Source organism: Paramisgurnus dabryanus, chromosome 3 (genome assembly GCF_030506205.2).
Source record: "Paramisgurnus dabryanus chromosome 3, PD_genome_1.1, whole genome shotgun sequence".
NCBI classification, from domain to species: domain Eukaryota; kingdom Metazoa; phylum Chordata; class Actinopteri; order Cypriniformes; family Cobitidae; genus Paramisgurnus; species Paramisgurnus dabryanus.
This window is the reverse complement of record NC_133339.1, coordinates 14,993,223-15,008,536: the sequence shown is the minus strand read 5'-3', so window position 1 is coordinate 15,008,536 and position 15,314 is coordinate 14,993,223. Positions and strand designations below refer to the sequence as shown.

At 38.2% G+C, this 15,314-nt stretch overlaps 1 protein-coding gene across 1 annotated transcript in view; it reads left to right on the top strand.

Moving 5' to 3' along the window:
- The window catches only part of LOC141281917 (uncharacterized), a 67,124-nt gene extending 65,042 nt beyond the window's left edge, over window positions 1-2,082 (top strand). Inside the window, exon 3 of the mRNA XM_073813832.1 lies at window positions 702-2,082. Coding sequence (XP_073669933.1) covers window positions 702-1,652 — 951 coding nt within the window. The 3' untranslated portion in view covers window positions 1,653-2,082. The remainder of the gene's footprint in view (window positions 1-701) is intronic.
- Window positions 2,083-15,314: the final 13,232 nt, after the last annotated feature.

The following is a 15,314-nucleotide window of genomic DNA, read 5'->3' as shown; positions in this document are numbered from 1 at the left end:
CAGTATCATGCCAAGTTTAATGTTTGGAGTTAGAGGGTTAACATAAACAATCACTTATTTTTAAATGTATAAATGGTAAATGCATTATACATGTACACAAATACTAAAGAGATGAAATCTTCTGTTTACTGCAGTCAGTTTTCTGTTTTTGAGCTCCACTGTGTTCTATCTGACAACAGCGGGTCCAGACACGTGTTTTAAAGCTTAAATCCAATTGGATGGGGTGTTTTAACGCAGTGTGATGTAGAAATAATACAACAGATTGGTTGAAAAAAATTATACACTTTCTTGCAGCACGACTCATTGTGCGCTGTATATATTTTTTCTCTAGTGCATCATTGTGTCTCGCAATTGTTTTGCTTCATTACCGTGTTACCTGGAAATTAAACTCTGACCTTGGTGCACTGCTTTACTACAGAAAAGCTCAAATAAAGAACAACAGAACAGATAAATGACATGTTGCCGTTTCATCACTCCTGATTTGCCATTTCTAACAGCTCACTGTGTTTATTTTAGATATGATGGAAGTGAATAAGGAGAGTCAAGGTGAAGTGAATGAAGCGGATGGGAAACGTCAGAATGTAAAAACAAAATGTAATGTTTCACAGAAAGAAACTCTGAGAACAGAAGACAAAAAATGTGAAAAGAGTTTTAGTAAAGATGGACACCCTGTGGATCACAAGAGGGCTCAAAATGCAAAGAAACCATTCACATGTCAACACTGTGGGAAGAGTTTCACTAAAAAATCTAAGTTTACAATCCACATGAGAGTTCACACTGGAGAGAAACCATTTATGTGTAAACAGTGTGGGATGAGTTTTACTCAAAAATCAGGTGTTGAGAGCCACATGAGGATTCACACCGGAGAGAAACCTTACAAATGCAGTCAGTGTGACAAGAGTTTTACCCATAAAAACGCCCTTAAACCACACATGAGGATTCACACTGGAGAGAAACCTTACTCGTGTCAACAGTGTGGTAAAAGTTTCACTCAACAATCCGGTTTTGATGGCCACATGAGAGTTCACACCGGAGAGAAACCTTACAAATGCAGTCAGTGTGAAAAGAGTTTTCGCTCTGGAAGTTATCTGAAGGAACACATGAAGATTCACACTGGAGAGAAACCTTTTCCATGCCAGCATTGTGAAAAGAGATTTCCAGATGCAAAACAACTTAACAGACACATGAGAGTTCACACCGGAGAAAAACCTCTTGAATGTCATCATTGTGGAAAGTTTTTCAGATGTTATAGTAACCTTAATACACACATGAGAATTCACACTGGAGAGAAACCGTTCATGTGTCAACAGTGTGGAAAGACTTTTACACATCAATCAGGTGTTGAGAGCCACATGAGAATTCACACTGGAGAGAGATCATTTGCATGTCATCATTGTGAAAAGAGTTTTTCGTGTAAGGGTCATCTTACGAGACACGTAAGAATTCACACTGGAGAGAAACCATTCAAGTGCCATCACTGCGAGAAGAGTTTTACCACCGGTGGTAACCTTAATGAACACATACGAGTTCATACCGGAGAGAAACCATTCATGTGTCAACAGTGTGAAAAGTGTTTTTCAGGAACAAGCCAACTTAAAAGACACATGAGAGTTCACACTGGAGAGAAATGCATTCCCGTCCAGTCAGTGTGAAAAGAGTTTCAGACATGAAAGTACACTTAAGATAAACACATGACAATTTACACCTCAGAGAAACCGTTCACGTGTCAACATGACGTCAAAATGTACTTTCAGAATTCATCAGCGCTCTCACACTGGAGAAAAGTCATTTAAATGTGATGAGTGAAGTAAAAAAGTTTAAATCCTCATTACATCTGAAGAGACATGAGTGTTCATACAAATGTGGAATCTTAGTTGTGTACTGTTTGTTTTAAAGTGTTTAAGTCTGTTTGAAATGTACAAATTGGTTTAAGATGTTGTGTGCTTTGAGTGTAAACAAGGTACAACTACAGAATTTTACACATGTCCAGGCTCTCTTCAAGTCTTTTAGTTTTTAATATTTCATGACTTTTTCTAATTACAAGATAAATTCAGAAATGAGTTTTTTTACTTGTTAACTACACATGAACCCAGTAATAAAGGATATTTTGACCACATTATTTTTTGCATGCTTATAATCTGTTTGGTGCCTGCTGTCAACAGAAAACACTAACACAAAGCACATTTTTAAGTCAAAATATAGCAACATTATTACAGTGTAAATTATTAGTGAAGCAAGTTTAGACAGAATATAAGGATTACGATTATTTAAATTGAATAGAACTTTTTAATTTTTTTGGCTAAACACAACAGTGAGCACGCCAGTGTCCATCAATTTAAAACTTTAAACAATTTTGATGTTTAGACCCATTTTCTACAAAAAATAAATGTGTATATTACAATTTATATTTACAGTATATATGGACTTCAGGGTTGGTCCACAACCAAAGAATCCAAACTAACTTGATCCCAAATAAATTACCTAAAAAAAAAAATATTGGCATGCTGCGCCTAAAATGTTCATTTTCGGTAGCCTGTTATTTGATGTTGCGCAATAAAAACACCCGAGTAGTTAAGATACATCACTAACGAAACACTGTAGGAGTTGATTTTTTTTAAGTGTGATTTGAGATCAACTGCTTTTTTCTATAGAGTAAAATGAAAAGGCTTTAAATCAATGTAGTTTTAAATTAACTTTTTATATTTCCATTAACATAATTTTAACTCCGCTAAATTTGCCGTGTAGCCTAAAAAACAAACAGAATATTTCGGGGCAAATTGATGCCACTATACCTGGATTATTTTTAAACTTTTTAAGAGTGTCCCGCAGGTGAATAATTCTGCAAGCATGCTTGGGATCTTCACATCCACTTGAACACAGTGACTCTCCGTTAATTTACGCTAAATATATATTAGTGACGAGGACAAAAATTTTAAACTGAGTGGACTGTCCCTTATGAGATCATATTTTCAATGCGTCCTTCAAGAGCAGAAGAATTTATATTTCTAAACACACATCTTTATATGTATGTGACATATTGTGGCTTTATTTATTTTTATTAATCTCCTATTATTTATTTATTTTGTATTTATCTATGTTTAATTTATTAATATCTTATTTATTATGACCAGAATAACCTATAGTTATTTACAGTGAGGAGCCTAAACCAAGCTATGCAGGTGTCATAAAGATGTTTAATGTTAAAACCACAACAAAAACTTAAAAATAATAATAAGTTCTTCTAAATGACGTGGACAGTGAGACACAATCCGTGACGTGACACCATCCACTCTCCCATAGAGCCGGAGTGGGACTCATTTTCAGCCATAGAGATTTATACCTTAGACCTACTTTAGTCCATGACTTACTACACTATAAAAAAACAAACGGTGCTATATAGCACCAAAACTGTTGATTTGAATCGTAACCATAGAAGAACCGTTTTTAGTGCCATATAGCACCGGTGAAGCACCTGTGTAGAACCATATGGGTGCCATATAGCACCACTATAGCACCACATTTGGTTCTACATAGCACTATATATGGTTCTACACAGGTGCTTCACCGGTGCTATATGGCACTAAAAACGGTTCTTCTATGATTACGAGCAAAGAACCACTTTTGGTGCTATATAGCACCGTTTGTTTTTAGAGTGTACTATATTAAAATAATATAATTAAATCCTCAGTAGCCTAAGTTTCTGTTCTCCGCAGCCTTGCAATTCATTGTATTTTTAAAATATATAATTTCCAACTCAATGCAAATACAGTATACCTAAACAATTCTGATGTTGCCATAATTGTGCAGCCGTACTATAGAGTATTTTAATATTATTCTATAAAACTTCAAAAACTATCAAAAACTACTGAAAGGGAATAAATCTGTTTGCATTTTCCCATATATTTCTAATAAAAAGGGTGGGTCTTGAGAATACCTGTTGGGTTGAAACCTCTGATATACAACATAAGCAATATTTATAAAGTATGCAGGGAAAACATAAAAAATAAAAATCCTTGAAAAATAAAAATTATCTTAATTTTTTATCTTTTACTTTTAATAATGTACATTGCCAAATAATGTATTATAGGCATACCTTGACAAAACAGATCAAATATATAATAGACTTAAAAAATGTATTTTACTTGAGAAAACATATTCATCATATGAAACTGATGTTTAGCATTAAATTGATTTTTGTTACTAATAGACAATAATGACAATTCATTGTTAAATCTATGACTTTGATTTTAAAGAATTATGAGACAATTTTTTGTTCTTAAGTCGCGCTCAAGTTTATTTTAAATGTAGAAGCGCTGCAAGCGCACTGAAATATAGGCGCGTCTGAAACAAAACTCGTGATTACAGTTACAGACGAGCTCTTTGAAAATTATATTACTTATATTAAAACTAAATATACACCACAGAAAAATAATGATATCTGAAATAAAGCATAACATGTTTTTAAAAACCTCTAATAAAATGTACATTAATTTACATTAATACAATTTTTACACCAATTATTGAACAATTATTTGGTTTAAAGGCAACAGAAGTGTCATGTTCAGTCCAAATTCACACCATTAAAACATTAATATAAAACATAAATATATTAATAATATTTACATTTCCCAAATGAAATATACAGTATAATTTCTTTATGACTTTAGACTGTCCATACGGAAATATTTTAAAACAAAATTAGTGTACAGTGCCTTATTCCAAACAACACTTAAACACGTTTAAGACATACACTTTTTACATGAAATCTTCAAATTACAAAAGGGCCACATTTGTATATGTCAGTCAGTGGGAAAACACACAAATGTTAATTTTATACTGATAAAACTGGGGTATACTCACAGCATAATGAAAAGCTCACTTGTAGTTACATCTAATTATTTATTTTTTAGTTGCAACACAGTCTCACGGGAAGTCTTGTTATAGTAACGAAAAATTTTGATTAATTTATTCGTGTTTGATGACACGAATTTCCGCTGTTTTTCGTGTCTCTGGAGACGAATGTCTTTTTTCGTCCTTCCCAGCATGAATTTCTATCAATGGCTGTTCGTGTCTGTGGCACGACTTTCTTTATCGTGTCATTTTATATTTGTTTTCTCATCGTTGTTTCCTATTTTTAAATCATTGTCGCTTGGGGTTAGGGTTAGATCCGGGGTTTGCGTTAGGATGTTATTTTTTGCATTGGTTTCTACATGTTTTTCGTCCACTTTTAAAACTTTAAAACTATTCTCGCCTGGAGTTGGGGTTAGAGCTGGGGTTTGAGTTAGGAAGTCGCAGAAAGTGATTCTAACCCTAACCCCAAGCGACAATGGTCAAAAAATAGAACAACGATGAGAAAACAAAATATAAAATGACACGATAAAGAAAGTCGTGCCACAGACACGAACAGCAATTGATAGAAATTCGTTCTGGGAAGGACGAAAAAGACATTCGTTTCCAGAGACACGAAAAACAGCGGAAATTCGTGTCATCAAACACGTATAAATTAATCAAAATTTTCGTTACTATAACACGACTTAGTTAATGTAGGTTGGTGGAGGATAGTCAGTCAGCATCCTCAATGGTAAACTCGAAAACTGCACTGGGCCTGGACACTTTCGTACTTCCCTGTAAGAAAAAGATATGAATTAATTTTGGTCAACTGTTTAATGAAGAACTACCAAAGCATCTACAGCCAAACTCATTTATTATCCTTGCACGTTTGCTTTGATTCACGGCTGCCGACCGTAAACTTGCCCCGTAGTATTACATTTTCTAAAAACAAAACTGGGAATAAATTAGGCTACAAGTGCATACAAATGTTTCCAGTTAACGGTTGTGACGGACTCCTGCTGCTCCGGTACTGTAGAAATAGCCTTACCTTGCCTTGGGCGGAAAATCTAGTAGCCTAGTTTACTTTGTAAAGCCTTGCTGTGTTCTTAAGGAATTAACGATCGGCCTTCCTTCCGATAGCGAAAGGGGGTTTTGAAAGGATGAGAAACAAAAATTGTGTGGGCCAATCAAAATGTCCTCTCCTTCTCCGCTTTGGAACGAAGGTCAGCCTTAAAAGATGTCAGAGCAGCCTTATCAGATTGACCCAAAACATGCTTATGTTAACCCACCAAAATCCAGTCCAAATGTAGCAATTGGGGAGGGGTCTGGAATGCTTTGTTATATGCTGTTCACTACAGTGCTTTTCTTAAAAGGTTGGAAAAACTTTGAAAAACCACCCAGTATTGTTAATAGAGCTGTTAACAAAGCCGTCAGCCTTCGTGAAATGTTTTTGTTTCAGTCACATCAGTGTTAAAGGAGCATTGCACCCATAGAAACATTAATCTTTATTGAAAGTGCGTCATATTTGTAGTCGAAATGTAACATACATTTCGAATTTGGTGCCTATTTTACCGAGAAAAGGGGTGTTTGAAGTCTCACCCCCTTAACAAAGATAGTGTACTTCCTGCTTTCAATGATGCAAAATGATGATTTTTACATCATTGAAAGAAGGAAGTGCAACACTGAAATCTGTATTTCTCCTGTCTGAGCGGCAATTTAGGAAATGATGCACGACCATTCAAAAACATGACTGGGGTTCTAACTAATGCAAATGGGTGAAGTGTCCCTTTAATAGAGCTGTTGATAAACCTCATTATTCCAGACTGATAGTTCACATTTACACCCAATTCAAAGTGATTTCTTAAACTCTCATGTAAATTTATTCACAAAGCAAATGTTTGTGTTTTGAAGAGGCTGAGGCATATAATGACATGTGAAAGTGATTGAGACCTTCAGTGAAGCTCCTCCTACAACAATCCACCAATAAATGTGACAACTGAAATCTTCATGATATAATGTTGATGCTGCTGAAAGAGGAGCTTGAGAAGATGACAGATCCACAACCATGCAGAATAAAGGATGAAGATACTGAGGAACAAATAGGTTGGTGTCTATTTTCAATCTTCATTATTCATAGTTGGGGAATAATAAAGCTTTATTTTAGTGGATTAAGTGTCTGTAGTTAAAGTGATAGTTCATCTTAGTTCATCATTTATGTTTATCAGCTTACCCCCAGGCCATCCAAGATGTAGGTGACTTTGCTTCTTCAGCAACACATATGTACAGTTTTAAGTCCAACCGTTTCAGTCTGTCAGTCATATAATGGTAACAAAATCTGAAAGAGAAAAAAACATACATCCAAATTAAAGCATGCGGCTCTTACACATCAATGTCCTAAGACCCACTGTTTCTGAGCCTGTATTGTTACGTCACTTGTCATGTGAAATATGACTGGCCATATACAGAACATGTAAAATCAAAGTAGGCCTACATGGTGATTACATTTCGTTCCCTCTGATAACTTGTAGAAATTGACCAAAATAACAAATTAACTGCTGTAAACATTTTATACACCCCTTTGTATGCAAAAAGACACTATAAAAGGTTACAATTAATATGATAAGCAACTGAATATAAATCAATAAATGCAATGGTTCTTCAGATGTAATATTAAACACTTGTATATGTAACCCGGTGAGTCTATTCAGACTACCATGGCAACGGGAATGAGGTTTTAATTATAATTTGTTATAATGTTATATTGCACATTTTAGTTACTTACTCTTTCATTACAGATGTGTTTTATAAATGTACATTTAGTTTTCTTGTTTAAATAATGTTTTTAAGTTATTTCTTTGTACGTGATGACGTGATGCCTGCGTGTGACGAGGGGGGGAGAGCGAAAGCTAAGAGGGAGTAGAGCACGCAGAGTTGAGGTTATGAACACGGGGATTTTAAATCGATAATCCTCTTAATATACTGGTGTTAAGACTGTCACTTAACATACGTGAGTTGTGTTTTGCCTATAAGCACTTATTTGGCAAGTTTACATTGAGTTTCGTATCGTGTGGGACTGAACTGTTCATCACGTGCGTTGAAGTGGTTAGCCGGAGCTAAAGCTAACGGATTGTTTACATTTGCCGTGGGTTACCAGATAGCGCTTCGGGCATAGCTACACGCCCGAAGTTCCTCTGGCATCGCGGGAGAGATCGACGCCACAACAGATAGCGCTCCGGGTGACCGGAAAAGCCCGGAGTTCCTCTGTTGCAACGAGGGACATCGCCATTACTCCAGCTCGAGACGAGGGTTTCCAACGTCGCGGACGTTGCACCTAAAGCACCATCAGGCCTGCAACGTAGGGTGTATGTGTGAGTGTGTGAGAGTGGGCCCACGTGTGTAAGTTTATATATCATTTAAAGTGATATTGAAGATACTGTGATACTTTCGGTTTTGAATATTGAAAGCATTCATTTTATTTAAGTTACTATTGTGTTACATTGGGATACAAAGTTGTTTGATAGACAACTAATTGTCTATTTGTTGCTGACGTAGTTATCTACGTGTTATTTCTTGAAAAGAGTACATTTGGTTGTGAATTTCAAACTAATACATTTTGTTTACATATCTTACTTACATTTTATACTTTATTTTATTGATTTCATTTGCCAATTTTATACATAAAAGACACAAAAGACACAATTGGTATTTGTTGATCTTTATTGCTGCTGAAGGGAAACAAAGTAAATAACTTATCTGTTAAAGTTAAGTACCAAGTTAAGTAAAAGAACTATACTTACCCAGGCCCCATTATTATTATAGTTCATTCTATAAAAAGGGGTTACATAAATGGAGGCTCCGCTGGGATATTTTGTTTTCCCTTATTAATACAGCAGCAGTGGTGATTTAAGTACATATTACAGTACATAGGTCAGAGTAGCAAAACTCTAACAATGGCTCAACTAAAGACCCCTTTCCAAGTTCCTGAAATAGAAAATTGGTGCCGTGGAGAAGGCATTGATCCAGATTATGCTATTATGGTGAGTGGAATTTCAGAAGACACAGATGTTTCTACAATTGAGGAAACGATGCACACTGTCAAAGCTCTTGGAAGAGTCAGAGTAAGAGGGCGTATGTACAACCATGAGTCACAGTCTCTAATAGTGCTATGTGAATGTCGTGAAAAGGTGCATGCTGAGAGAATTCCTCGTGATGTCTTACCAGCTGAGGGATCAGACCCATGGATTCTCAGAGTTCGCAAAGCAGAGAGTAATGCATCTGATGTTAGAGAGGAAAATTATGTTCCACCTGAAAGTACAGAGCAAAGTGAAGAAAGTGGAGACATACATTCACCTAACGTATTAAATGCTTCTACTCCCGAGTCAATCATCAGGGCTGTAGGTGACCTGTTGGCCAAAACAACCAAAGCTTCAGGAGATAGCAGTTCCTTTCGGCGTCTGAGGACTTTTTCAGGAGTAATTCCTACTCCGGCTGGAGAGGATAATTTGGAGAATTGGATGGAGCAAGCCATGCTTATGGTTGAAGAATGTGACCGTTCTGAAAAAGAGAAAAAGTTACGGATAGTGGAGAGTTTGCGTGGACCCGCTTTAGAGATTATTCAAGCAGTAAGGTTTACAAACTCCAATGCATCTCCCAAAGAATATTTAGCAGCAGTTGAGAGTGCTTTTGGAAGTTCCGAGTCGGGTGAAGATCTTTACTTCAAGTTCCGAGCACTACGACAGCGTCATGGAGAATGTTTGTCTGATTTTTTAAGAAGACTAGAGAAAGTGCTAATTAAAGTTGTACAAAGAGATGGGCTACCTTTACAGTCTGTTGGAAAAGCTCGACTGGAACAACTAATTAGAGGAGCCACCCAGTCTGATATAATGCTGCTTCAGCTACGCCTGAGGGAAAGAAAGCAAAACCCGCCTGACTTTCTAGAGTTGTTGCATGAGATTAAGGAGGAGGAGGTAAGGGAAGCTGAGAGACACAAGTCTAATCCTGCAGTACGCAAAGTTCATATTGAAAGTGAAAAACCAAATGACTTCTCCTTACAGGACCTCGCAACAGAGATCAGAGATTTACAATCCCTGGTGGCAAAACTAGCTGTAAAGACTCAGGAAGACTTTGCGCCGGAAAGAAAGCAGAAAAACCATCAAGCTGATGAGTTTTCGGAGGACAATCATGAAGTGAAAGCTTTAAAGAAGGAAGTTAAGAAACTCAGACAGCAAGTAAAAGCAATGTGTGTTCAACCAGCCTCAACAGCTGACAAAGAGGAGTCCCAGGAGAAAAAAGAAGTGTGTTCAGTAAACTTCACTCGACCCAGAGTAGCTGGAGTAAAAAGCTCTGAAGATTTCTTTTGTTACCGATGTGGCGGTGATGGACACATAGCTTCAAAATGCAAAGCTCCTGAAAATGAGAAGAAAGTGATTCAGAAACTCATTAATTCATTAAGAAAAGTTAAAGGAAAACAGAGAAATGAAAATACCTCTGAAGAAGAGCAGACTTGTTCTGTAAAACGAAGTGCAGTTCAAATAAAGCCCGTCTCAAGTATTCCTGACGGTTTGGTGGGGCCATCCTCAGTTATACCCGTGAAAATAAATGGTACGCTTTGCCAAGCTTTACTGGACAGTGGGTCAGTAGTAACCATTATCTTTGAAGATTGGTATAACCAACACCTGTCCAACACTCCTATTCAGCCCATTTCTGGACTATCCGTATGGGGCTTGAGAGAATCCAGTTTTCCCTACCGCGGATATATAGAAGTGGAACTACAGTTTCCTGAGAAAATGACAGGTGTGCAGCAGTCTATTAGTGTGTTGGCCTTAGTGTGTCCCGAGCCCTCTGGACCTAAACAAGTCCCTGTGCTTATAGGTACTAATGCTAGCATGTTTACTAGATTAGCACAGCTGTGTAAAGAATCTGCTGGTGTAGACATTGCTCGTACAATGCCCATAACCCTTCAAAAGCCAAAGGATGCTGGAAATGAGGTTAGCAAACTACAAGACCCAGATGATGCAGTGGCTGAGATACGATGGTCAGGTCCAGGTTCATTAAGTATTTCGCCAAAAAGTGAATGTCAAGCTATCTGCAAAGTTAAGGTAGTAAAGTCCATTGACAAAAGTATCCTTGTGGTAGACCAGCCAACAACATCAAGTAGTTCTCCTGAGGTGTTTGTTAAGCCTACCATCATTCCCTCCTCAGCAATACAAGTAAACAACTTTCCTGTGTTGCTAAGAAATGTATCACAGAAAGAAGTCTGTCTTCCAGTAGGGAGTGTGGTTGCTAAAGGATACACCACTGAAGTTGCCACAATCGTAGAGCGAGATGATTCAGATAAAGGATTACCTCTTGATACCAGCCTGTTTAACTTTGGAGATTCGCCAATTCCCCAGTATTGGAAAGACAGATTAGCACAAAAACTGTCAGAGAGACCAAAAGTCTTTTCTGTCCATGAATGGGACGTAGGATCTGCCAAAGGAGTGGAACACCGCATCCGCCTTAGTAACAGCACGCCTTTCCGGGAAAGATCTCGTAGGCTAGCACCTGCCGACATTGATGACATCCGTCGCCATCTACATGAGTTACTTGCGGCGGGAATCATAAAAGTATCCAGAAGTCCGTACGCTTCTCCCATCGTAGTGGCTAGGAAGAGGAATGGGGCGGTGCGTATGTGCATTGACTACAGAACACTAAATTCAAGAACAATTCCAGATCAATATACAGTACCTCGGATTGATGAAGCGCTCGACTGTCTGACTGGTAGTAGGTGGTTCTCTGTGTTAGACCTAAGGAGTGGCTATTACCAGATCAATATGGCTGAGGAAGACAAGGAGAAAACAGCCTTTATATGTCCCCTTGGTTTCTACCAGTTCGAGAGGATGCCGCAAGGAATTTCTGGGGCACCTTCCACGTTCCAGAGATTAATGGAGAAGGCAGTCGGAGACATGAATCTACTGGAAGTACTGGTGTACTTAGATGACCTCATAGTGTTTGGCAAAACACTAGAAGAGCATGAGACACGCTTGTTAAAAGTCCTAGACAGACTGGAAGAAAGTGGATTAAAAGTTTAACTTGACAAGTGCCAATTCTGCCAACCTCAGGTAAAATATGTAGGGCATATAATATCTGAAAAAGGCATTGCCACTGACCCTGCCAAAATTGAAGCAGTGACAAATTGGAAACAACCCACTGATGTGAAGTCTCTTAGATCCTTTCTGGGCTTCTGTGGGTATTACAGATGTTTCATAGGCAATTACTCTGCTATAATCCGACCCCTCACTGAACTTACCAAGGGATATCCTCCCACGCGACTTGGCGTAAAAGTGGTAAAGGATGACAGGAAGTACTATAAAGAGTCTGAACCTTTTGGAGTAAGATGGACAGAGGAATGCACTGAAGCTTTCCAGAAGATCATACAGTGCCTTACCCATGCACCAGTGTTAGCATTCGCTGATCCAACAAAACCCTATATTCTGCATGTGGATGCCAGCCTGAATGGTTTGGGAGCGGTTCTAAACCAAGAGTATCCAGAGGGGTTGAGACCGGTAGCATTCGCTAGCCGAAAGCTGAAGTCATCTGAACAACGTTACCCTGTCCACCAACTTGAGTTTTTAGCACTCAAATGGGCAGTGGTAGACAAGTTTCATGATTACCTGTATGGAGCTAGGTTTACAGTGAAAACTGATAACAACCCTCTCACCTATATCCTTACAACTGCTAAACTCAGTGCTGCCGGACATAGGTGGTTAGCTGCATTGTCCACCTACAACTTTAACATCCAGTATAGGCCTGGGAAATCTAACATTGATGCCGACAGCTTATCCCGCAATGTATTTTCAAATCAGAACCAAGAGTGGGATGAAATACCACCATCAGGTATTCAAGCTCTCTTTAAAACAACTGAGGTCCAAAAGTGTGTAGATCAACTTGGCCTGTCACCAGAAGTCATACCTGAATGTTATGCATTTCCTACTAGGTTGGATGTAGGTTCACTTGAACAGTTGAGTATTCAAGATTTGAGAAAAGCACAAGATGAAGATCCTGCTATCTGTATAGTGAAAGGTGCTGTAGCCAAAGGTCAGTTATCCTCATTGTCTGATGCTACCTTACTAGAAGGGAAAATACTACAAAAGGAAGGAAGGAAACTAGTACTACAAAAGGGATTACTGTTCCGAGAAGTGAATAATCAGCAAGACAAGCACTTACAACTAGTCTTACCTCCGAAGTATCGGTCAGTGGTCCTACAGTCGCTTCATGATGAAATTGGCCACCTAGGAATAGAGAAAACATCAGCCTTAATCAAAGATCGTTTCTACTGGCCAAAAATGTCAAATGAGATTGAGCAGTATGTAAAAAACTGTGGAAAGTGTATACTTCGAAAGACACAACCCCAAAGAGCTGCGCCGTTGAGCCAAATCACAAGCAATGGTCCCATGGATTTAGTTTGCATTGATTTTCTGTCGCTTGAACCTGATTCTAAAGGAGTGTTTAACATCCTGGTAGTCACAGATCACTACACCAGGTATGCCCAAGCCTTTCCAACTAAAGATCAGAAGGCAGCTACCGTAGCCAAAGTGTTATGTGAGAAATATTTTGTTCACTACGGATTACCTGCACGTATACACTCGGATCAGGGACGTGACTTTGAAAGTAAATTAATCCATGAGTTACTGAAGATGTTGGGAATTCAAAAATCAAGGACTACCCCTTATCATCCTCAAGGGGATGCACAGCCAGAGAGATTCAATAGAACTTTACTGTCTATGCTTGGAACTCTTGATAAATCTCAAAAACCAAAATGGAGCCAGCACGTCAGTCAACTAGTGCACGCTTACAATTGTACGAGAAACGACTCGACTGGATATTCTCCATACTTACTTATGTTTGGACGGGAAGCAAGACTCCCGATTGACCTTTGTTTCTCTGTTTCATCAGATGGGAAAGCAGAGAATTACCAGCAATATGTGTCTAAACTCAGGAGTGACCTAAAAAATGCCTACCAGGTTGCTGCAAAAGCTGCAGATAAAAGTCATGGAAAAAACAAGAGACTTTATGACAAAAGAGTACGAGATCAGTTGCTGGAGGAAGGAGACCGAGTTTTGATGAGAAACTTAGGAGTCACAGGGAAAAATAAATTGAGAAATGTATGGAATTCTATGCCTTATGTAGTCATCAGTAAGATGCCAAACTTACCTGTCTACCGAATAAAACCTGAGAAAGGGCAGGGAATTGTGAAAACCATACATAGGAATCACCTTTTGCCTATTGGATATCTGGTAAGAATGCCAGAAGAGAAAGAGGAACAAAACAAACCTCAGAGACCAATGACAAGATCCCGTTCATGTCAACAAATTCAATCCAGTGGGGAAAACACTAATGATATTCCTGTGGAGGGAAGAAGTGAGGAAGACAGCATGTCTTCTGATTCCGAATCTGATGCCCGTTTACCTCTACAGACTGTGGAAGAGTTACTGAATTTATCCAACTCTCAGACGCTAATACCTCTTCAACGTGAGAAGAGCAGATCCATTCTTCAGGAAAGTGAATCTCTACAAAAGAGTGATACTAATGAAGTAGTATACACTGCAGACAATCAAAATCAGGAGCATGTAGAGAGGACTCAGGAAAGAGAACGTTCTGTGGAAGAAAAAAGACCAGAAGTTGAAAGACCTACCACTCCAGAGGAAATGCAGAACTACTTACCTTTCCCTGAAGATCAAGATGGTGATGATAATCCAAGGGGTCTAGAGCCTGTTAGAGAAAGTAGACCTAAAAGAGAAAGAAAACCTGTAGTGAAACTTAGTTATGATGAGTTGGGTAAAGTAACAAACCGTCCAATCTATACAATTACCCATGGTATGCCTGTCCATTGCAGTTTTGTTTCAGAGGGTAAGAGAAGTAATTGTAACACTGTTTGGTGTCACCCTCTGGCTATTTGTAATATGTGTAGCAGAACATTTGTAAAAAAGGGTATTAAACATCTTTAACTTTCTATCAGTTTGATGAGGACCTCAAACATTTAGAAGGGGGAGAGTGTAACCCGGTGAGTCTATTCAGACTACCATGGCAACGGGAATGAGGTTTTAATTATAATTTGTTATAATGTTATATTGCACATTTTAGTTACTTACTCTTTCATTACAGATGTGTTTTATAAATGTACATTTAGTTTTCTTGTTTAAATAATGTTTTTAAGTTATTTCTTTGTACGTGATGACGTGATGCCTGCGTGTGACGAGGGGGGGAGAGCGAAAGCTAAGAGGGAGTAGAGCACGCAGAGTTGAGGTTATGAACACAGGGATTTTAAATCGATAATCCTCTTAATATACTGGTGTTAAGACTGTCACTTAACATACGTGAGTTGTGTTTTGCCTATAAGCACTTATTTGGCAAGTTTACATTGAGTTTCGTATCGTGTGGGACTGAACTGTTCATCACGTGCGTTGAAGTGGTTAGCCGGAGCTAAAGCTAACGGATTGTTTACA